At 44.9% G+C, this 22,533-nt stretch overlaps 1 protein-coding gene across 2 annotated transcripts in view; it reads left to right on the forward strand.

Moving 5' to 3' along the window:
• Window positions 1-7,978: 7,978 nt before the first annotated feature.
• The window catches only part of CYP4V2 (cytochrome P450 family 4 subfamily V member 2), a 30,301-nt gene continuing 15,746 nt past the window's right edge, over window positions 7,979-22,533 (forward strand). The window contains exons 1-2 of one of the 2 annotated variants that reach the window (XM_073341865.1): window positions 7,979-8,290; window positions 18,386-18,498. In XM_073341865.1, the coding sequence (XP_073197966.1) occupies window positions 8,080-8,290; window positions 18,386-18,498 (324 nt within the window). In that variant the 5' untranslated portion in view covers window positions 7,979-8,079. The remainder of the gene's footprint in view (window positions 8,291-18,385; window positions 18,499-22,533) is intronic. The other variant, XM_073341866.1, reaches the window with a different exon arrangement.

Genomic DNA, 22,533 nt, shown 5'->3' on the forward strand with positions numbered 1-22,533 from the left:
AGGTGACTGAAATGGGGCTGGTGCTGCTGTAGATGATGGATAAAGGGGTAAGAGAAGGAAAATTATTCAGTCTGTTAGAGGCTTCCTTCTGGGTTCAATACTGAGTGAGAGCTGGATGGTAAAATACATGAAAATCACAAATAGCTTCTCTAATAATAATAATAATAATTAATAATAAAAGAGCTGTTTAATAAAACTGGGATATATTTGCATATACTGTATCTACAAACTATTCACTATGATTGTGGTATATAGAGTTCACACCTACTTTCCTAATGCCCTATGTTTCTTATACATATGTTACGTGTGGGGGGGATTCTGCACCAATGCGGGGGCACAGAATTCATATGGCCTGCATTTTTCTGTGCCCCCCGTGCAGAAAAATGCAAAAAAATCTCTGCCGGGGGACACGTGCCTCTCCCCCAGCAACATGTCTGTTTCATAGAATCATAGAATATCAGAGTTGGAAGGGACCTCCGGAGGTCATCTAGTCCAACCCCCTGCCCAGAGCAGGACCAATCCCCAACTAAATCATCCCAGCCAGGGCTTTGTCAAGCCTGACCTTAAAAACTTCTAAGGAAGGGGATTCCACCACCTCCCTAGGTAATGCATTCCAGTGTTTCACCACCCTCCTAGTGAAAAAGTTTTTCCTAATATCCAACCTAAATCTCCCCCACTGCAACTTGAGACCATTACTCCTTGTCCTGTCATCTGCTATCACTGAGAATAGTCTAGATCCATTCTCTTTGGATCCACCTTTCAGGTAGTTTAAAAGCAGCTATCAAATCCCCCCTCATTCTTCTCTTCCGTAGACTAAACAATCCCAGTTCCCTCACCCTCTCCTCATAAGTCATGTGTTCCAGACCCCTAATTGTTTTTGTTGCCCTTCGCTGGACTCTCTCCAATTTTTCCACATCCTTCTTGTAGTGTGGGGCCTAAAACTGGACACAGTACTCCAGATGAGGCCTCACCAATGTCGAATAGAGGGGAACAATCACGTCCCTCGATCTGCTGGCTATGCCCCTACTTACACAGTGCAAAATGCCATTGGCCTTCTTGGCAACAAGGGCACACTCTTGACTCATATCCAGCTTCTCGTCCACTGTCACCCCTAGGTCCTTCTCTGCAGAACTTCTGCCTAGCCATTCGGTCCCTAGTCTATAGCGGTGCATTGGATTCTTCCATCCTAAGTGCAGGACTCTGCACTTGTCCTTGTTGAACATCATCAGATTTCTTTTGGCCCAATCCTCCAATTTGTCTAGGTCCCTCTGTATCCTATCCCTACCCTCCAGCGTATCTACCACTCCACCCAGTTTAGTGTCATCCGCAAATTTGCTGAGGGTGCAATCCACACCATCCTCCAGATCATTAATGAAGATATTGAACAAAATCAGCCCCAGGACCGACCCTTGGGGCACTCCGCTAGATACCGGCTGCCAACTAGACATGGAGCCATTGATCACTACCCGTTGAGCCCGACAATCTAGCCAACTTTCTACCCACCTTGTAGTGCATCCATCCAGCCCATACTTCTTTAACTTGCTGGTAAGAATACTGTGGGAGACCATATCAAAAGCTTTGCTAAAGTAAAGGAATAACACGTCCACTGCTTTCCCTTGATCCACAGAACCAGTTATCTCATCATAGAAGGCAATTAAATTAGTCAGGCATGACTTTCCCTTGGTGAATCCAGGCTGACTGTTCCTGATCACTTTCCTCTCGTCAAAGTGCTTCAGAATTGATTCCTTGAGGACATACTCCATGATTTTTCCAGGGACTGAGGTGAGGTTGACTGGCCCGTAGTTCCCAGGATCCTCCTCCTTCCCTTTTTTGAAGATTGGCACTACATTAGCCTTTTTCCAGTCTTCCAGGACTTCCCCCGATCGCCATCAGTTTTCAAAGATAATGGCCAATGGCTGTGCAATCACATCCGCCAATTCCTTTAGCACTCTTGGATGCAACGCATCTGGCCCTGTCATAAATATAAAGGGAAGGGTAAACCCCTTTAAAATCCCTCCTGGGCAGAGGAAATATCCTCTCACCTGTAAAGGGTTAAGAAGCTAAAGGTAACCTCGCTGGCACCTGACCAAAATGACCAATGAGGAGACAAGATACTTTCAAAAGCTGGGAGGAGGGAGAGAAACAAAGGGTCTGTGTGTCTGTTGGTATGCTATTTTTGCCAGGGATAGAACAGGAATGGAGTCTACTTACTAAAAGTTCTAAATCTAGCTAGGTATGCGTTAGATTATGATTTCTTTAAATGGCTGAGAAAAGAATTGTGCTGAATAGAATGACTATTTGTGTCTGTGTGTCTTTTTTGTGACTTAAGGTTTTGCCTAGAGGGATTCTCTATGTTTTGAATCTAATTACCCTGTAAGGTATCTACCATCCTGATTTTACAGGGGTGATTCCTTTACTTCTATCTACTTCTATTTCTATTAAAAGTCTTCTTGTAAGAAAACTGAATGCTTTTTCATTGTTCTCAGATCCAAGGGTTTGGGTCTGTGGTCACCTATGCAAATTGGTGAGGATTTTTACCAAACCTTTCCCAGGAAGTGGGGTGCAAGGGTTGCGAGGATTTGGGGGGGAAAGACGTGTCCAAACTGCGTTTCCCAGTAAACCCAGTTAGAGTTTAGTGGTGGCAGTGGTTATTCCAAGGACAAAGGATAAAATAAATTTGTACCTTGGGGAAGTTTTAACCTAAGCTGGTAAAAGTAAGCTTAGGAGGTTTTCATGCAGGTCCCCACATCTGTACCCTAGAGTTCAGAGTGGGGGAGGAACCTTGACAGGCCTCATGGACTTGTGCACGTCCAGCTTTTCTAAATAGTCCCGAACCACTTCTTTCTTCACAGAGGGCTGGCCACCTCCTCCCCATGCTGTGCTGCCTAGTGCAGTAATCTGGGAGCTGACCTTGTTCATGAAGACAGAGGCAAAAAAAGCATTGAGTACATTAGCTTTTTCCGCATCCTCTGTCTCTAGGTTGCCTCCCTCATTCAGTAAGGGGCCCACACTTTCCTTGGCTTTCTTCTTGTTGCCAACATACCTGAAGAACCCTGCTTGTTACTCTTAACATCTCTCACTAGCTGCAACTCCAGGTGTGATTTAGCCTTCCTGATTTCACTCCTACATGCCCAAGCAATATTTTTATACTCATCCCTGGTCATTTATCCAATCTTCCACTTCTTGTAAGCTTCTTTTTTGTGTTTAACATCAGCAAGGATTTCACTGTTAAGCCAAGCTGGTCGCCTGCCATATTTACTATTCTTTCTACACATTGGGATGGTTTCAGTGTGCCTGGAGCAGCCTCAGAGACAGGAGCGGGGTTGGGGGCGCATGCCTGCGTGATCACCGTCGGGGGTGGGTGGGCGGCAGAGCTGAGTGTATGTGCATGCCAACAAGCGAGAGAGAGAGAGAGAGAGATACTCACCCTCCCATTGGCTACTGCAGCTCACTGGCGTGTAAGGGTAGGGCTTTTTATTCTGCACGAAGCAGGCTAGAGGCACAATTATGTGGCCAATAGTTTTATGATAGTCTTAATCCTGTGTTTCTGTCTGGTTATTCCATTTTCCCACATGTTATGTTAGAATCATAGATGATTAGTTTTGGAAGAGACCTCAGGAGGTCATCTAGTCCAAGCCCCTGCTCAAAGTAGGACCAACCCCAACTAAATCATCCCAGCCAGGGTTTTGTCAAGCTGGACCTTTAAAACCTCTAAAGATGGAGATTCCACCACTTCCCTAGGTAACCCATTCCAGTGCTTCACCACCCTCCTAGTGAAACAGTGTTTCCTAATAGCCAACCTAGACCTCCCCCATTGTTACTCAGGACAGCAATTAAGTAGGGAGGAAGATAACTACTGTGATTGCCCTTGAAACAAAGTTACAGGGATCAAGGAAGTTAGGCCTTAGCCTCAGTTTAATATTCAGATGTAATCAGGGTTAAGTGTGGCATCAATATACCTTTTACTAAAATGAATCTCATTTTAGTTTTTGTTCTTGTCTCTAATCCCTCCAGTTAACTATCAATCTCACAGATTATTCCTGTTGCTTCACCGGTATCCTTAAATCCCAAAGGCACAGAAAGGGTATGTGATTTTCCAAAGGTCACAAGACAAATCAGTGGCAAGGCTGTGACTAGAATTCATATCCCTTGACTTGTATTTCTGGACCACACCAGCTGTATTACTGACTTGATGTGAGACCTTCAGCAAGCTGCAGGCATGGTGATTTTCAAAGGTGGCAATAGGATCATGCAGCAGACTGCTGAAGTGGTCAGTTAGACCCTTAAAATAGGAGAAATTTTTAGAACTTTGTCAGTAGCAGCCCAGAAGTTCTGAGTGATGAGCCAGGAAGATAATCCCTAGCTGGAACATTTTAAATGGCTTTAGGAAGGCAATTTGTCTTGCCTCAAAGCCAGAGAAAGGGAGATTATAGTAGTGAAAGTGTTAACCCTGCAACGTTAACTGTGATGGTGAGGATGGTAAAGGCCAGCTATCCCTTGCAGCTAATTAGCAGCATCTTAGATACCAGACGAAGGTCCATCAGCTGGGGGTTAGAAGGGAAAGATAGTGTGCCTTCCTATCCCATGATGCAAATGGATAAAGAAGAGAGAAGAATAAAGTAAACAGATGACAGCTTTTATTTAGAACAGATAACTTATTAAGAAGAAACAGCGAGATGTGGTTTGACAATTTGGATTTAAAATCCAGGCCCAACCAAACAGATACTCTGGCAATAAACCTAAAACCAAAATACCCTAGATACTCCACCGTTTCTAGGTGTTGATAAGCAATAGATGGCACGACACCGTTGTCACAGCCAACTGATGGACCCTGGGTCTCAACTGCTTCTTAGTGGGAGATCAACAGGATCTGCTGATGCTAAAGAGAGGCCTGGCTCTGCGATCACCCAAGGGTGTGTGATCTACAGGACCTCTGTACCTTTCTCTGAAAATAATGTGGGGTTTAGAGATTGGTAGCACAGTCACAGTTCTTAATGCTGATGTTTTCAGATATTGATCTTCTGGTCCATGTAGCCGCGCAGATACAACGGTACCGTGGCTGCCTCTAGGACAGCGGGCGCTCAGAGTTTATATAGGAACAAGTGCACCAAAGTTCTGAGATAAAACTGGCAGCTCCCCTGCTGGAACCAGTTTTGTGCTAATGGTTAACTGCCTTTCCTGCCAAAGTTCCAAAAGGGCGTGAAAACTTCAACAAGAAGCTAAACAAAGATGGAGTCGAGCAGTTGTTTGGCAGACACACCATTTTGAATTTCAGACTCCACATCTAATACATGGTCAACTACCTTAACCAAATGTAAAAGCATAAAGTACAACTTATTCTAAAGTACAAAACAATTTATAATCTCTATTTCATATACAAAAACATGTTACAAAAGCATGAGATGATGAAGGCCTGAACAATAGCCTCGGCAATCCAGAGAGACAGAAAAAGGCTAAAACTTTGAAATATTATGCAGAGAGAAGTGGTGATACTTGGAGAGACCCTGGATGGCCTCTAAAGAGAGGGCTCAGTCAAAAATGACATCCAGATTTTGGGCATGAGTGACTGGGAGGATGGTGGTGTAATCCACTGTGATGGAAAATTTGTGAGTGAAGATTGTAAGCTCAATTTTGGCCATGTTGAAGATAAATTGCTAGCTGGGTATCCACAAGGAAATGTCAAAAAGACAGGCTTAACTGTGTGTTTGGATGGAAAGAGACAAGTTTTCATCATGGAGGAAATGTAGCAGAGTTGGCTTCACTAAGGGCATTGAAGGAGGGATCTCTCTCTAACTAATGTACTAAAATATTGTTAAGTTACTTGGATATGTCAGGAGTTGTGCACCTCAACAACAAGGACTAGACTAAGATCAGAAAGAAAATCAATAACTTTGAGAAGTTATAGATTTTTAAGTCCACAAGGGATCATTATGATCATCTCTAGTCTGACTACCTACACAATTTAGGTTAGTGTTTTCTAAGCCAGTGGCTTGTGATCCCCTTGTGTACGTGTGCGGTGGGGGGGGGGGGGGTGGGAGGGTCACAAAGCATTGAAAATTTTATTACAATCTATAGTAAAGAAAATCTCACTCCCCACATATCCTCACCTACAAAGTCAAGTATTCTATGGCAACCTCTTAAACCACGCACCCAAATAAATTATAAAGGGTTATGATTGTTACCATCTATACATTTTTTACTCTTACTTTTTATAGTAAATGTAATGGAGTTGTGAAAAATGTTGACTTCAAATAAGGGGTTGCCAACCTGCAATGTTTGAGAAGCACTGATTTAGGGTATGTCTATGCTAGAAAGTTGACCTATATTCGGCTGGCTTACAGCTGTCGTCAAGTGTCACCAGTGCGGTGTTCTGCTCTATTCAATGTTGATAACAGTTGGCTTCGTGCTGCCCTGGCTCTGCACAGATAGCTGGCACAGCAGACCCCAAGAGAAACCCCAAGGACCACAGACTCTGATAAGGTACGAAGGCACCTGGCCAGGTTTATTGCCAAATGAAACACAGTCTCTAGCTCCCCGGATCAGATGTCTACAGCTCTACCAGTACATATATGCTCCCTGACAATGGACCGGCTCAGTCAGTGATGGGATTTACCACTGCCCCCTATGCCAGACAAAGACAACCCCTCAGGAGTGCATTCTTATATACAGGTACAAACAAATTACACCTCACTCCTGACATACTGAGGTACAACCCCTCTACGTAGTAAGGTGCAGCCTATTACCTTGTACATGTTGGTTTGATCAAAACAACCCCATCCATCATATTAACCTTCTGCCCCTGTCTTTAGGATGGGTCAGCTTGTTCCTTGTTGTCTGTGTGGAATGTGCAAGTATCGGAGTGTTCTGGTACCATCCTGGCACGTGTTTATATCTCTAGTGTCAAGTACCTTTTAGGTATGTGTGTTTTTGAAACATCAGCCCTTTCCTTGCCAGATTCTGAGCAGTGCCTGCCTTTTGCTCACAGCTTAACTTTGCTTTATGTTAACAAAGTCTTGACCGTTACTTTAGTTCAGGCCTTAGGCCTCATACCAGGCCTCTGATACAAGGGTTTATGTTTCAGGGCCTCATCTAACTACAGTCTACATTACTACAACAGCCACTGTAGTAATTTCTGCAGTGATTCACATCCAGCTACCCTCCTTGTGTCAGTGGTGCGCATCCTCACCAGGAGTGCTTCCACTGACCTAAGAAGGGAGCCAGTGGACTTAGGCTCACAGGTTGGGCTGTGGGGCTGTTTCATTGCTGTGTAGACTTCCAGGCTTGGGCTGGAGGACCGAGCTCTGGGCCCTCTACCCCACAGGGTATCAACTCATGACTATACTTGGTTGTTGTAGTTTGTCCCTCTCCCACACTGACCCTGCCCTCATATGTAATATTGCCTGTGCCCTGAAGGTATTCTCAGTGTTGCCCATGAGGCCAGTAGTTGTGCCCTGGACCTTGCAGTAGCTGAGTGAAAGATGGTTTGACCCCTCTACCTATGAGCAGTGGTAGTTAGGGTCACTGACAACCACAGGGAGACCTCACTTGACCCTCCAAGTTCAGATCCCAGGCTGCACAGGCTCAGGGGTATCACGTTCAGAGTTGGGGCTCCTGGTCCTTGGCAGCTGAAAGCTGAAGTATTTACTCCTAGGGTCACACTTTGCCTTTTGCTGCAGGCATGTGGCCTAACAGAAGCTGAGGGAGTTGCATGGAGTCTGTGCCTTTGCTGAGTCTGTCTTCTCTGATGCTTCCCTCCTTCGTGGTCTTTCCCCTGCTGTGGGCTCGTGTCACCTCCTGCAGATCCCAGCTTACACAGTGAGAACAAGGCCAACCATAGATCACAGCCGCGTTTCCTTCCTCTGCTGCTCTGCTCGCTCATGCTCGCTCCCTGTCTAGAGATCCCTCCTTCCCTGCCACTTTGTTCCCCGGCCTCCCGCTCCAGCCCAGCCCCCGGGGCTCGAGCTCCGCCTCCGCCCCGTGGAGTCCCCTGGCGCAGCCGCTCAGCTCGGGCTCGAGGAGAGGGGAACTGTTCTCGGGACAACGGCTCAGTGCGCGCCCAGCGGCCGGGTCGGGGCAGCGATGGGGGCTCTGCAGCTGCCCCAGGAGGGGGACCGGCTGCTCTACTGGGGGGCTGGAGCCGTCACTCTGCTCTTCACGCTGCTGGCAGCCTTCACGTGCCGCCTGCTGCCGGGTTACCTGGGGAAGTGGAAGGCGCTGAAGCCGATTCCGGGGCTCAGCCCCTGTTACCCGCTGCTGGGAAATGCTCTGCTCTTCGAGCGCAAAGGGGAAGGTAACGGCCGCCCAGACACGTAGCGGGGGGTGCCTGCAAACCCCTCTTCCCTCCTGGAGCTGCTGCCTGCGGCACCCTCTCTCCCGGGTGACCGCAATGCCCTGGGGATCAGCCCCGGCAACAGGGCGTACAGCGGTGTAGACATTAGTAAAGTGCTCGGGAAGTGGCTGGCGATTTCCAGGGGCTGTAGAAATAGGAGCTGATTTGCAGCCGTGGAGCTGGACTGGTCCCATCACTAAGTGGTGGTGGTGTTGGTGTTGTAGAATAACAGAGTAGGAGCGAGCTGGTCTTAGGTTAAAGGATTTTTTCCAAGCTGCAGACAAAAACAAAACAGTTCATTACTCAGCATCCTGCTGCATTTCTAGATCCAGGCAAAACAGACAGGCCGTATTACCGAGACTCTACTTCTACCAACCAAGCCTCCCCCAGAAACCTCTGACACCTCTTTATGGTTCCTGGGGTATTCTCCCCCCCCCCGCTATTTGCAACGAGTTTATAAATGGATTATAATTTGTTTCATGAAAACAAGTTCTTAATTATGATGTCCTGTCCTTTTAATTATTTGAGCACTTCCCCTCCCCATTGCAAAGCCTCCTGTGTTAGTTTCTCTTTTGCAGCCGGAATAATAGCTAGCCGGCAGACAGCTGTGTTGCTTTCAGCTCCCCCTCTGTCTTGGTCCAAACGTAACATTAAACTTGGACGAATTGTTTGTTTTGATTTTTACCAGATATTTCCTAACTGATGTCAAATATTTTTAACTTTCAAGAGTTCAAAAGGACATTTTGAAGTTTACCTTTTTCAGAAGCTACCTTTCCACCCCTGTATGCTTTGAAATCCATTTCTTGTCTTTCAGTGAAACTTTAGAGATCATTGGTCAGCCTCTTTATGGCTAATACATTTAAAAACAACTGCCATGGTACATGCTTTCCCACTAGATTCTACGGTAAAGGAGTCTTATGCTAAAGTGCTGGATAATTACATAATTAGATGAGCTTGTTATGTACATAGGAATTGTTGTTTCAGAACAAACTTTCAAAGTGTATGCAGTATTTATGCAAAACTGGAACAGTTCCACATTACAGTGTTATGAGTCCATTCATTATGCTCCTCTGATTTTCAAGACAAATCGGACATTACTAATTCTTTTTCTACTGTGAGACTTTTTTATACACCTATATTCATATGAGTCTTAAGATGCTGAAGTTACTGTGCCTTTCTCCCCAGTGAGATAGTAAAAATATCAATAAGCATGGATTTCTGTGCTTTTTGTACCTGTGCAACTATGGGCTTTTGTTCTGTATTATTGAGCCTTGATTTTTTTTTTAACAAAAGGGATCTTTCAGGTAAATTATACCTGAAGTGGAAAGAAGAAAAAGGATTATTTTTTTGCTTAACTTTGCTGCAGGGTGGGTGTGGTGGTTGTGCTGAAGAAGACAATACTATAAATGTAGGTTTAATGCTCCTGCTGGTGAAGTTTTTTCTTTTTGATGTCATTTGGGAAAACAATATGCCAGACCTGCAACTGGTGTAAATCCGGTGTCTTCAGTGGAGTGCTGCTGATTTACAACAACTGAACACCTAATACGGTGAATTTTATCTGGTGTCTGGATATCCCAAAAGGTAGCTGATCTGGTTTATTGTTAGCTTTTTGCTAAATGTACAGGCCCGATCCTGCCCTTCTCACACTTGTAGAATTTTCATTAAAATATAGATTGATATGGCCTTCCATCTACAAAATGCTTCTGTGGCAAAACAGAAGTATAATAGATGTACTATAGGTTATAAATTGTGAGCTGTATTTCACGTTGTGTTCTTCTATCTGTAAAATATGAAGTCCACATTTTATAACACTATATAACTCCTGGACTTAGTATCTTATGTAATTATTTTATGTGTAATTAAAGTACATCTGCCACAACTCTCTTACTAGAGAAACAACACAAAGTCCATTTGTAGCACATTATATATAACTGTTATGTAACCTCTTGGACCCTTCCCTACCTGCTGGAGCTAAGGCAAATGCAGCGGGGCACATTGGCTCCTCTCAGCACCTCCCACTCCATGGCCCCAACAGCTGCCGGCACAGGCCTTGTAGATGGGAGCTTTAAAGTTCCAAGCTGCCCCAGAGCTCTTTGCTGCAGCACAGCCACCATGAGAAACTACAATGGCCTGGGCCTTTTACACTTGGGCAGGGAACCCATCTAGAGGCACTGGGTCCCAGTTGGTGCACAAGTGCTCACAAAGAGCAGCTTCAATTAGCCACCAGGCCAGTATAGGTATTCTGAGGGTGGAGCTTTGAAGCACTAACACCTCAAGAGCCTCAAAGACCCAGGGGTCCCTTATCCTTTAATCAAACTCCTGGGAGGGACAATTAAAACTATGAGCAGACATTTCGGCACAGAGCCCTGTGTTGGGGCCCCTCTGGCCATCCCAACAGACAGCTTTGTCTGTGTTGAGAGCTAGATGAAACTCTGCTTGGGGTAGGTTGTGGATGATGGACTTAGCATCCTCCTCCTCTGTTGCTATAGCAAGAGAGACTCTTCTCCACAGAACTGTTTCTAAGGGGTGATGGGGTGTTGTTGATGTCCCCACCTACACCTAAAGAGCCTTCTATTTGGGAGACTGAATACTCCCATGGACTCTTGCTTTAGGAGGTGAGACTGCACCCAAGTCTCTGTTCCAGTAGGTGGGAAGTGCAGCCCTCCTACAAACTTACACACACGGAACCCTTCTCCTAACGGTGGCAGCTCTTTCCCCTTCCAAAAGCCTAACCAGCACAATCTTTCTGTTGATTTAGAAAGGTCCTCAAAGAAACCATTTTGAAGCATTTTGGAGGAGAGGAGGGTAATCAGGAACAGTCAACATGGATTCACCAAGGGCAAGTCATGCCTGACCAACATGATTGCCTTCTATGATGAGATAACTGGCTCTGTGGATATGGAGAAAGCAGTGGACGTGACATATCTTTGACTTTAGCAAAGCTTTTGATACGGTCTCCCACAGTATTTTTGCCAGCAAGTTAAAAAAGTATAGATTGGATGAATGGACTATAAGATGGATAGAAAGCTGGCTAGATTGTTGGGCTCAATGGGTAGTGATCAACAGCTCGATGTTTAGTTGGCAGCCGGTATCAAGCGGAGTGCTCCACGGATCGGTCCTGGGGCCGGTTTTGTTCAACATCTTTGTTAATGATCTGGATGATGGGATGGATTGCACCCTCAGCAAGTTCACCGATTACACAAAGATGGGGGGAGAGGTAGATATGCTGGAGGGTAGGGATAGGGTCCAGAGTGACCTAGACATATTGAAGGATTGGGCCAAAGGAAATCTGATGAGGTTCAACAAAGACAAGTACAGAGTCCTTCACTTAGAATGGAAGAATCCCATGCACTGCTATAGACTGGGGACCGACTAGCTAAGCAGCAGTTCTGCAGAAAAGGACTTGGGGATCACAGTGGATGAGAAGCTGGATATGAGTCAGCAGTGTGCCCTTGTTGCCAAGAAGGCTAATGGCATATTGGGCTGCATTAGTAGGAGCATTGCCAGCGGATCGAGGGAAGTGATTATTCCCTTCTGTTTGGCCCTGGTGAGGCCACCTGCTCCAGTTTTGGGCCTCCCACTATAGAAAGATGTGGACAAATTGGAGAGTCCAGCGGAGGGCAATGAAAATGATCAGCAGACTGGGGCACATGACGAGAGGCTGAGGGAACTGGGCTTTTTTAGTCTGCAGAAGAGAAGAGTGAGGGGGGATTTGATAGCAGCCTTCAACTACCTGAAGGGGGGTTCCAAAGAGGATGGAGCTCGGCTGTTCTCAGTGGTGGCAGATGACAGAACAAGGGGCAATGGTCTCAAGTTGCAGTGGGGGAGGTCTAGGTTGGCTATTAGGAAACACTGTTTCACTAGGAGGGTGATGAAGCACTGGAATGAGTTCCCTAGGGAGATGGTGGAATCTCCATCGTTAGAGGTTTTTAAGGCCCGGCTTGACAAAGCCCTGCCAGGGATAATTTAGTTGGTGTTGGTCCTGCTTTGAGCAGGGGATTGGACTAGATGACCTCCTAAGGTCTCTTCCAACCGTAATCTTCTATGATTCTATGAAAGACCAGGAAATGCTGCATCAGATCATACTTGGGTCATGTTTGGAAAGTTATCTTCACAACCACGAGAAGCAGAAATCTTAGATTCTACGGAAACCAATAGCTCTCGCTTAGTGAAGATTCCAAGTCTTACTGTTTCAATTCCTTGCCCAGGGCCTGGAAACCAGTTATAGAGCAGACAGGGCTCAGATTTGAAAATGTTACAGTATTTTATTTGGAAAGCCAACGAGTGTCTTTAAAAGCAGAATTTTGTTTTGATCAGGGTAAGCATAAATAATGCTTCTGTAGGTATGTCTTGCCAGTACCAGGGAAATTTTCAAGGTTCTGGGTTGTTTAAATGTGTTTCTTTTGCATCATACATTCTGATGAAGATCTAGTTGGCTGAACTGCTCTTTTTACATGTCATTTCTGACTTTGTACTATGACATAAGTGGGTTAAAAGACATACACTAGGGCCACAATCCTGCCATTTGCTCTGGTGCAGGCGGCTGCCTGTGTGGAATTCCTTGCAAGTTCAGAGCCTAAGACAGCATTTGCTACATTTATATCTATCTCACACACAAATTTATTTTAAAAGAACATTATGAAGGTTTTCAAGTCAAGCACTCAAAAGTTAGGAAATGCCAGAATTAAGGTTGGCTATACAACCTTAAAAGAGCTCTGTTTGTGCATAAGGATTATGATCTAGTCTTTAATTACAGGATCACATACTATATTTTCCATAGGACCCCAGCGTCATTCTGCATGTAGGATGGACAGTGCTCAGTTAATGAGCAGCTATTCAATGTTTTGTTTTAACCCCATAGTTCAGTATGTTGCCATAGGCTGTATTTACTGCATGCTAGTCAAATTCTGATATGAAGATAGAATTATTAGTTTCCTCGAGGTCTCTTCTATGATACTGATCACAGTAGTATCCATCTGCTTCTCAAACATTAATTAATTATTTTTTTTGCATCACCACTGTGAGGTGAGGGGGTGTTATTATGGGGAAGTGAGGCACAGAGAGATTAAGGTAAAAAATATCCACTGATTTTAGGTGCTCAATCTGAGATGCTGAAGACCTGATTTTTTATAGTACTTAACAATGTATCACACTTTATATATTCAAGCACAGCTCCCGCTGCCTTCAGCTGCAATTATGAGCCCCCTGCACTTCTCCTGAACAGGCCACGTTTGGGCATCCAGAAAATGAGGAACACACAATTAATGACTACCTGTGGAAAATTTGGGTTAAGTGACCTGCTTAGCATCACCCTCTGTGGCAGAGGGTGGGATAGAAGCCAGTTCTCCAGGGCAGAATTCCACTGTCTAAACTACCAGATCCTCCTTTCTCTTCCTGCAACCCCTTGCCCTCATCTGCTATGCATAGGGCCCTACGAAATTCACAGCCATGAAAAAAGCTTTACCGTGAAGTCCCCCTCCCCCGTGTGAAATGTGGTCTTTTGTGTTCTTGTCGCCTATACTATACAGATTTCACATGGGGGAGGGGGAGCGGAGAGGGGAAGGGAAGAAACAGTGTTTCTCAAATTGGGGGTCCTGACCCAAAAGGGAGTTGCAGGGGGGTTGCAATGTTATTTTAGGTCGGGTTGTGGTATTGCCACCCTTACTTCTGTGCTGCCTTCAGAGTTGGGTGGCCAGAGAGCGACGGCTGTTGGCTGGGTGCCCAGCTCTGAAGGCAGCGCTCTGCCAGCAGCAGTGCAGAAGTAAGGTTAGCAATACCATACCATTGCCATCCTTACTTCTGCGCTGCTGCCTTCAGAGGTGGGTGGCTGGAGAGTGGCAGCTGCTGACTGAGGGCCCAGCTCTGCAGGTAGCTCTGCCTTCAGAGCTGGGCTCTCGGCCAGCAGCCGTCACTCTCACAGCCAGTGGTGCCGCCAGCAGCCGCACAGAAGTAAGGGTAGCAGTACTGCAACCCTCCGTACAATGATCTTGCAACCCTGCCCACAGCTCCTTTTTGGGTAGGGACCCCTACAATTACAACACCATGACATTTCACATTTAAATAACTGAAATCATGAAATGTATGATTTTAAACGTACTCTGATTGTGAAATTGACCAAAGTGGACCGTGAATTTGGTAGAGCCCAAACTATGCACCTTTTCTATAACATATGAGGCAGGGATCCTACAGACAGCAGATTCCTTCACTTACACGGCCCTGATTAATCCTCAGAGCAGTTCCATCCCATTCACTGAATCAGGCACGGGGCTCATGGAAAAAAATATGTGATCATGTAGATAAAGACTGTCTCATAATGTATATTCTTAAGGATGCACAGGGAACCTTAACTCTGGCATTTCCTAACTTTTAAGTGATTGACTTTTTAACCTTTAACAATGTTTTTAAACATAGTTTGTGTGTGTATAATTTTCAGAATTTTTAAAAAAGCAAGCTGAAAACACAGAAATTCCATCATGTAGTCCATCATTGGATTGACACCCACATGGTTCATCAGCAAGGTTGAGACCATTAAATCCACTGCACAGACCTCTGCCACTTAAACTAATGGAGTATCTGATAGCAATAGTACAGTGTCATCTCTTTGTGGGCCAGCACTAGAGAGGGATGAGACACAGATTTGCCAGTTAGTGTCACAGATATTTGTTGTCAACAGAGGAATGATGAGATTCAGGAATTTAGGCTTTTATTCCAGACTCTGGAGGCTTATGTTCTCCACAAACTCTTCTGCCTGTTTTCCCCAAGCTTTGATCCCTTTCTTCCCTGTTCCCTCCAACCTGTTCCTATCCCTGTTCTAGTCCTATATCTTCCTCACTTCTGGGTTCCTGTTCCAGCCTTGGCCTCCTTGCCTACCCAGTCACCTCTTATCAGGCTTTTTATCTTAGTCCCAGTCTTCTTACCCAGCCAGTCTTTGTCTTCCCCTCTGGTCTCACTGTCTGAATCCAAATATCCCAATGATTCCAAATCTCTCCCTGTCCCCACATCCAGTCGTTGTCTGTTTGCCCAGCAACTCTCCGTTTTCCCATCTGGCTCCTCATCTGATATGCCTTTTCTCTCCCTCTTGTACTGTCTGTCGGTCCCAGTCTCCCTCTCGGGATTCTTTATCCAGTCTCAGTATCTCTCTCTTCCCTCCCTAGCTCCTTGTCCCAGTCTCTTTGCCCAGCCAGTCTCACTTCCTTCCACTCTCCCCAGTTCCTTGTCAGATCTGTCTCTCCTCTCACCTGCTCCCATTTCCCCCTGGTTCCTTGTCCTCGTCTTGTGGCCAGACAGTCCCAGTTTCCCTCCCTCCACCCAGCCCTCTAGCTAACTGTATCCTAGTCCCCTATCTTCCCATTTCCCTCAATGATTCCTGTCTCCTTGCCCAATTAATCCCTGTCTCCCCACCCAACAAATCCCAACATGCCCTTCCTTCCCCAGCTCCCAGTCTCCTTGCCCAGTCAGCCCAGTATTCCCTGTCCAATCCCAGTCAGAGTTTCTCTCCCCCCTTGGTCCCAGTTTCATTAGCTCTCTTGTCCCAATCTACTCCTTTCCTTCCCCCCAGTCTGACTTTTTTCCTCGTCTGCAGTTTCCTTCTCCATGCTGCCTGGGTACCAGCAGGAGGGTCATAGAGAGCACAGAAGAGAGAGGGTCCCTGCTCTGAGTTGTGGTGCCCAGTTGCACCCTGGGCTGAAGCAGCCATTATGGGGAAAGTTCTTCTGAGCCTCGTAACCCTTGTCTGGAGAGGGCATGTGCAGTCCAGTCCCATGCAGGAGCTGTTGAGGGGATGGAGGCAGCTCAGTCACTCTGTGAGGATGGCACATGCATGGTCTGGTCACATGTGAGGGTGGGGAGGGCTTGCAGCATAGCCAGTTGCTCTGCAGGGATGGCACATAAAATGTGTGGTCACACAAAGGAGCTGTGAGAGACTCAAGCATGCTCAGTGAAGAAGGAATCTTCAGAGATTTTTAGCTTTTAAAACCCAGCAAGTCTCTATTGAACAAGTACAAAATGTTTTTTTTCAAAGGCTAAAGATGGTCAAATTTGGGTGGATTTTTACTGGGGTGGCACAAGGTACATTCCTGACACACAGTCCATTCCCTTGCAAGTAGGTGTTAAGGCATTTAAAAGTAAAGGTCTCAAGAATTTTTTAACATGAGCAAAACAATAACATATTTGTACTTAGCCTTGTTCAACTTGTTCAAAACAACTGAATGGTTTTGGCTGAAATTTGGCTTGAGGTGGGCACCTGGCGTGGAAATTTGCAACCCAAACTGTTAAAGTTTGGCAAAATTATAAGCAACTAAAAATGAGGCCTTACAGTGGAAAGTGTCAGGCAATGTTTATAATAGGTGGTGACCCTCTGGTCTTTTGTGTATAAATCTCTTTCGAATGTGGGACTCTAGCATTATTGTGGAATGATTTATTAATCTGCACAATCTCATTTCCCCTTTTATCTCAGATGCTCGTGGTGTCATTTTAGAGGGACTCAATTAATGTCTATAAAGTCAGTTAGTAGAGGTTCTCTTGTACTTAATAGATGATCCTTACCTCCCCCCCCCAAGATTTATATTCAGTCTTCCATGTTGTTCAGAAAAATTAATCAGTGTGAGGATGGGTTTGTGTTAATGCACTGGACTGGGACTCTGGAGAAATGTATTCAATTTCTAGCTTTGCCATAGACTTCCTTGGGCAAGACTTCCTTTGGCAAGTCATAGTCTTCTTTTGCAATGGACTTCCTTGAGCAAGTCACATAACCTGTTGTGTGTTGGATCCCCATCTGTAAAAAGGGGATAAAAATATTTCCTTTATACTCTTTCATTTGTCCTTTCTATTTAAGTTGCAAGATTCCTGTGTCTGTACAGTACTTAGAATCATAGAATCATAGAATATCAGGGTTGGAAGGGACCCCAGAAGGTCATCTAGTCCAACCCCCTGCACAAAGCAGGACCAATTCCCAGTTAAATCATCCCAGCCAGGGCTTTGTCAAGCCTGACCTTAAAAACCTCTAAGGAAGGAGATTCTACCACCTCCCTAGGTAACGCATTCCAGTGTTTCACCACCCTCTTAGTGAAAAAGTTTTTCCTAATATCCAATCTAAACCTCCCCCACTGCAACTTGAGACCATTACTCCTCGTTCTGTCATCTGCTACCATTGAGAACAGTCTAGAGCCATCCTCTTTGGAACCCCCTTTCAGGTAGTTGAAAGCAGCTATCAAATCCCCCCTCATTCTTCTCTTCTGCAGGCTAAACAATCCCAGCTCCCTCAGCCTCTCCTCATAACTCATGTGTTCCAGTCCCCTAATCATTTTTGTTGCCCTTCGCTGGACTCTCTCCAATTTATCCACATCCTTCTTGAAGTGTGGGGCCCAAAACTGGACACAGTACTCCAGATGAGGCCTCACCAATGTCGAATAGAGGGGAACGATCACGTCCCTTGATCTGCTGGCAATGCCCCTACTTATACATCCCAAAATGCCATTGGCCTTCTTGGCAACAAGGGCACACTGCTGACTCATATCCAGCTTCTCGTCCACTGTCACCCCTAGGTCCTTTTCCGCAGAACTGCTGCCTAGCCATTCGGTCCCTAGTCTGTAGCTGTGCATTGGGTTCTTCCGTCCTAAGTGCAGGACCCTGCACTTATCCTTATTGAACCTCATCAGATTCCTTTTGGCCCAATCTTCCAATTGGTCTAGGTCCTTCTGTATCCTATCCCTCCCCTCCAGCGTATCTACCACTCCTCCCAGTTTAGTATCATCCGCAAATTTGCTGAGAGTGCAATCCACACCATCCTCCAGATCATTTATGAAGATATTGAATAAAACCGGCCCCAGGACCGACCCTTGGGGCACTCCACTTGATACCGGCTGCCAACTAGACATGGAGCCACTTATAACAATCTCGACTGAGACCCCTCTGTGCTACTATGATCAAAATAATAAATAAGTGCAAAACTTGCTTTGTCACAGTAGCAAAACTAACACTACGGTGAACTCATGATCAATTACATGATTACAGAAGTTCTGGTTTTGGCCTATTCAAATTGATTTTTCCCCCCCACAGATTTCTTTAAACAAATAGTAGACAAATTTGAAGAATACAGGAATCTACCACTGCTAAAACTTTGGATAGGACCATTGCCTTTTGTGATTTTATATCATCCAGATGCTGTAGAGGTGAGTGTTTGTATCTCAGGTTTAATAGATTTGTTTGTACAAGTCATACAATTTATGACAGTTATTCCCTAATTTGAAATTTTGTGTTGTTTCATCTCCAGAGTTTATAGTAAACATTGAAAATGGCTGGTCATGAAGCACAGATGCCAGTCACCAAACTTCTTGTTAGTTCTACAGCTTAGGCTTCATGCTGGTCTCCTCCTCCTCCCTGCCTGCCCTCCCTCCCTACTTTTGTGCAGGTGCTTTATAGCTCTAGGCACTCAGGGGAGCATAGGGACTGCATGCCAGATGCTCCTCGCAGTGGTATGCTGCCTGAGCTAAAGGAGTGACACAAATCACTCCCTGTCAGTCCAGCTGAGACACAATACCCCTGGTGTTCTCACTGCAGGGGTGCGAGTACCATCCCTTTTATTATGGCAGTGTGCAAATAGTGCAGTCTAGACCTGAATGGTTTGTAGTTTGCTTGGAGATAAATGCAAAATTTCTTGTTCTGTGTCTTTACGTTGATTAACAATACTTCTGTGATTCTCAACTAAGTGAGAGGAAATGTTTATCCAGGTTTTGGACTGTGGAAAACCTTGAACTTCACTTTGCATGATCAACTTAAGAGGTTCTGAATGCAGATACTGTGTTAATGATCTACTGATTTAAAATGTCAGTGTTGTGCTATTATTTTCGAGGCACAGTTGTGTTTTATAAGCAAGTGATATATGGGTGAGATACATTTTATTGGTTTCAGAGTAACAGCCGTGTTAGTCTGTATTCGCAAAAAGAAAAGGAGGACTTGTGGCACCTTAGAGACTAACCAATTTATTTGAGCATAAGCTTTCGTGAGCTACAGCTCACTTCATCGGATGCATACTGTGGAAAGTATAGAAGATCTTTTATACACACAAAGCATGAAAAAATGGGTGTTTACCACTACAAAAAGTTTTGTCTCCCCCCACCCCGCTTTCCTGCTGGTAATAGCTTATCTAAAGTGATCACTCTCCTTACAATGTATATGATAATCAAGTTGGGCCATTTCCAGCACAAATCCAGGTTCCCCCCCCACACACCCCCACTCTCCTGTTGGTAATAGCTTATCTAAAGTGATCACTCTCCTTACAATGTGTATGATAATCAAGGTGGGTCATTTCTAGCACAAAGCCAGGGTTTAACAGGAACGTCTGGGGGGGGGGGGGTAGGAAAAAACAAGGGGAAATAGGTTACCTTGCATAATGACTTAGCCACTCCCAGTCTCTATTCAAGCCTAAGTTAATTGTATCCAGTTTGCAAATGAATTCCAATTCAACAGTCTCTTGCTGGAGTCTGGTTTTGGAGTTTTTTTGTTGTAATATCGCAACTTTCATGTCTGTAATCGCGTGACCAGAGAGATTGAAGTGTTCTCCGACTGGTTTATGAAAGTTATAATTCTTGACATCTGATTTGTGTCCATTTATTCTTTTACGTAGAGACTGTCCAGTTTGATCAATAGGTTCCTGGGTTAGTGGTTCTGTTGTGTGGTATATGGTTGCTGGTGAGTATTTGCTTCAAATTGGGGGGCTGTCTGTAGGCAAGGACTGGCCAGTCTCCCAAGATTTGTGAGAGTGATGGGTCATCCTTCAGGATAGGTTGTAGATCCTTAATAATGCATTGGAGGGGTTTTAGTTGGGGGCTGAAGGTGACGGCTAGTGGCGTTCTGTTATTTTCTTCGTTAGGCCTGTCCTGTAGTAGGTGACTTCTGGGAACTCTTCTGGCTCTATCAATCTTCACTTCCGCAGGTGGGTATTGTAGTTGTAAGAATGCTTGATAGAGATCTTGTAGGTGTTTATCTCTGTCTGAGGGGTTGGAGCAAATGCGGTTGTATCGCAGAGCTTGGCTGTAGACAATGGATCGTGTGGTGTGGTCAGGCTGAAAGCTGGAGGCGTGTAGGTAGGAATAGCGGTCAGTAGGTTTCCAGTATAGGGTGGTGTTTATGTGACCATCGTTTATTAGCACTGTAGTGTCCAGGAAGTGGATCTCTTGTGTGGACTGGACCAGGCTGAGGTTGATGGTGGGATGGAAATTGTTGAAATCATGGTGGAATTCCGCAAGGGCTTCTTTTCCATGGGTCCAGATGATGAAGGTGTATCAATATAGCGCAAGTAGAGTAGGGGCGTTAGGGGACAAGAGCTGAGGAAGCGTTTTTCTAAGTCAGCCATAAAAATGTTGGCATACTGTGGGGCCATGCGGGTACCCATAGCAGTGCCGCTGATTTGAAGGTATACATTGTCCCCAAATGTAAAGTAGTTATGGGTAAGGACAAAGTCACAAAGTTCAGCCACCAGGTTAGCCATGACATTATCGGGGATAGTGTTCTTGACGGCTTGTAGTCCATCTTTGTGTGGAATGTTGGTGTAGAGGGCTTCTACATCCATAGTGGCCAGGATGGTGTTATCAGGAAGATCACCTCAGGGCCTACGCTACCAGCACTCCCAGCTACCTTCGAGACACCACTGACTCCTGAGGAAACTACAATCCATCGGTGATCTTCCTGATAACACCACCGTTCCTCAGACGTTCTTGTTAAACCCTGGATTTGTGCTGGAAATGGCCCACCTTGATTATCATACACATTGTAAGGAGAGTGATCACTTTAGATAAGCTATTACCAGCAGGAGAGTGAGGTGGGGGGAGAGAAAACCTTTTGTAGTGGTAAACACCCATTTTTTCATGCTTTGTGTGTATAAAAGATCTTCTATACTTTCCGCAGTATGTATCCGATGAAGTGAGCTGCAGCTCACGAAAGCTTATGCTCAAATAAATTGGTTAGTCTCTAAGGTGCCACAAGTATTCCTTTTCTTTTTGTGAATACATTTTATTGTATTTATTAAATAAAGTGCATACAAAGAAATCTCTCAACAGGACTTGAGGACAGACAGTTTATCTGATGGAAATGATTTAACTTGCATCAATCAGATTAAAACTGAAAAAAGTGTTTTAATTAAAACCATAGGCATTATTTTATAAAGGAGAATGCATTATTTAGAGTAGCCTTAAGGCAGCTTTGTTGTTCAGGTATCTCTTCTGCCACTGATTATCAGGACACTTGTTTATGTATTTCAGTGTATAAAATCTGCCCACTACCATCAGCCTCTAGGTGTGTATATAATTCAATCTTTAAATATATGTCCAAGAAATTCAGGTTGACTCAGTGTCACCCCTAGGAGCCCCTTCTACCGTATGTCGTGGACTGGAGTAAATCTGCCTCTTTAGTTTGCTCGCCCATTCCTCCTGACCCCATGGAAATTTCTCTGGGGATATGTCAGTTCTATGGAGCTAAGAGGGGTAGTTAAATGAGCTGCTTGGAGAGCCCCTGGAAGCACAGCACCAGTTTATACCTGCAGAATTCCTATAAAAATCTACTAGCCCAACTAAAACTCCAGGAGACTGACAAAATGACTTATCTTACTGTTAATAAGAGTCTGTGTTTATGTCCACCGCCCTTTCTCAAGAAAACAACCCATTTTTTGCCTCTGAAAAGACTCTTCTTCATAAACATGTGGTTCTCGCTCTCAGCCCCGCTCCGGAGACTGACCTCCTTTGTCTTGGGAAGATGTTGCTGCCTTGGTGTAAACCATCCAACCAGAAATCAAGTTATTTTCACAAGACGAAGGGCTAGAAACCTAACTTTAAAAATGAAAGCTTAGATTCTGCACAAGATGGTGTTGTTCCCCAAAAAAGACTCCTACTCTAGTTGGGCAAAGTTTGTAGATATATTACATAAATAATTATATTCTGTGTCTCATGTTTAATATTACTGTTTGGAAGATGTACTTTTACCAGTCACATGAGAGAGACAGAACCTCTGTTGCAGTTCAGGTTGTCAGTCCAGATATCCAGCTTCTCTTTGGCCTGGGAGATATTGCAATATATTAAAAAGGAATGTCGCATTCAGACTATTGACTATTACAATCCAGTGGAACATTTTCCTGGTCTTACAGTCAAAGTGATGTATTTTTATTGTGATAAATATTTCCTTGTTAATGACCTCTCCTGTACCTCCAGGGTTTG

Source organism: Lepidochelys kempii, chromosome 4 (assembly GCF_965140265.1).
Source record: "Lepidochelys kempii isolate rLepKem1 chromosome 4, rLepKem1.hap2, whole genome shotgun sequence".
Lineage (NCBI taxonomy): Eukaryota > Metazoa > Chordata > Testudines > Cheloniidae > Lepidochelys > Lepidochelys kempii.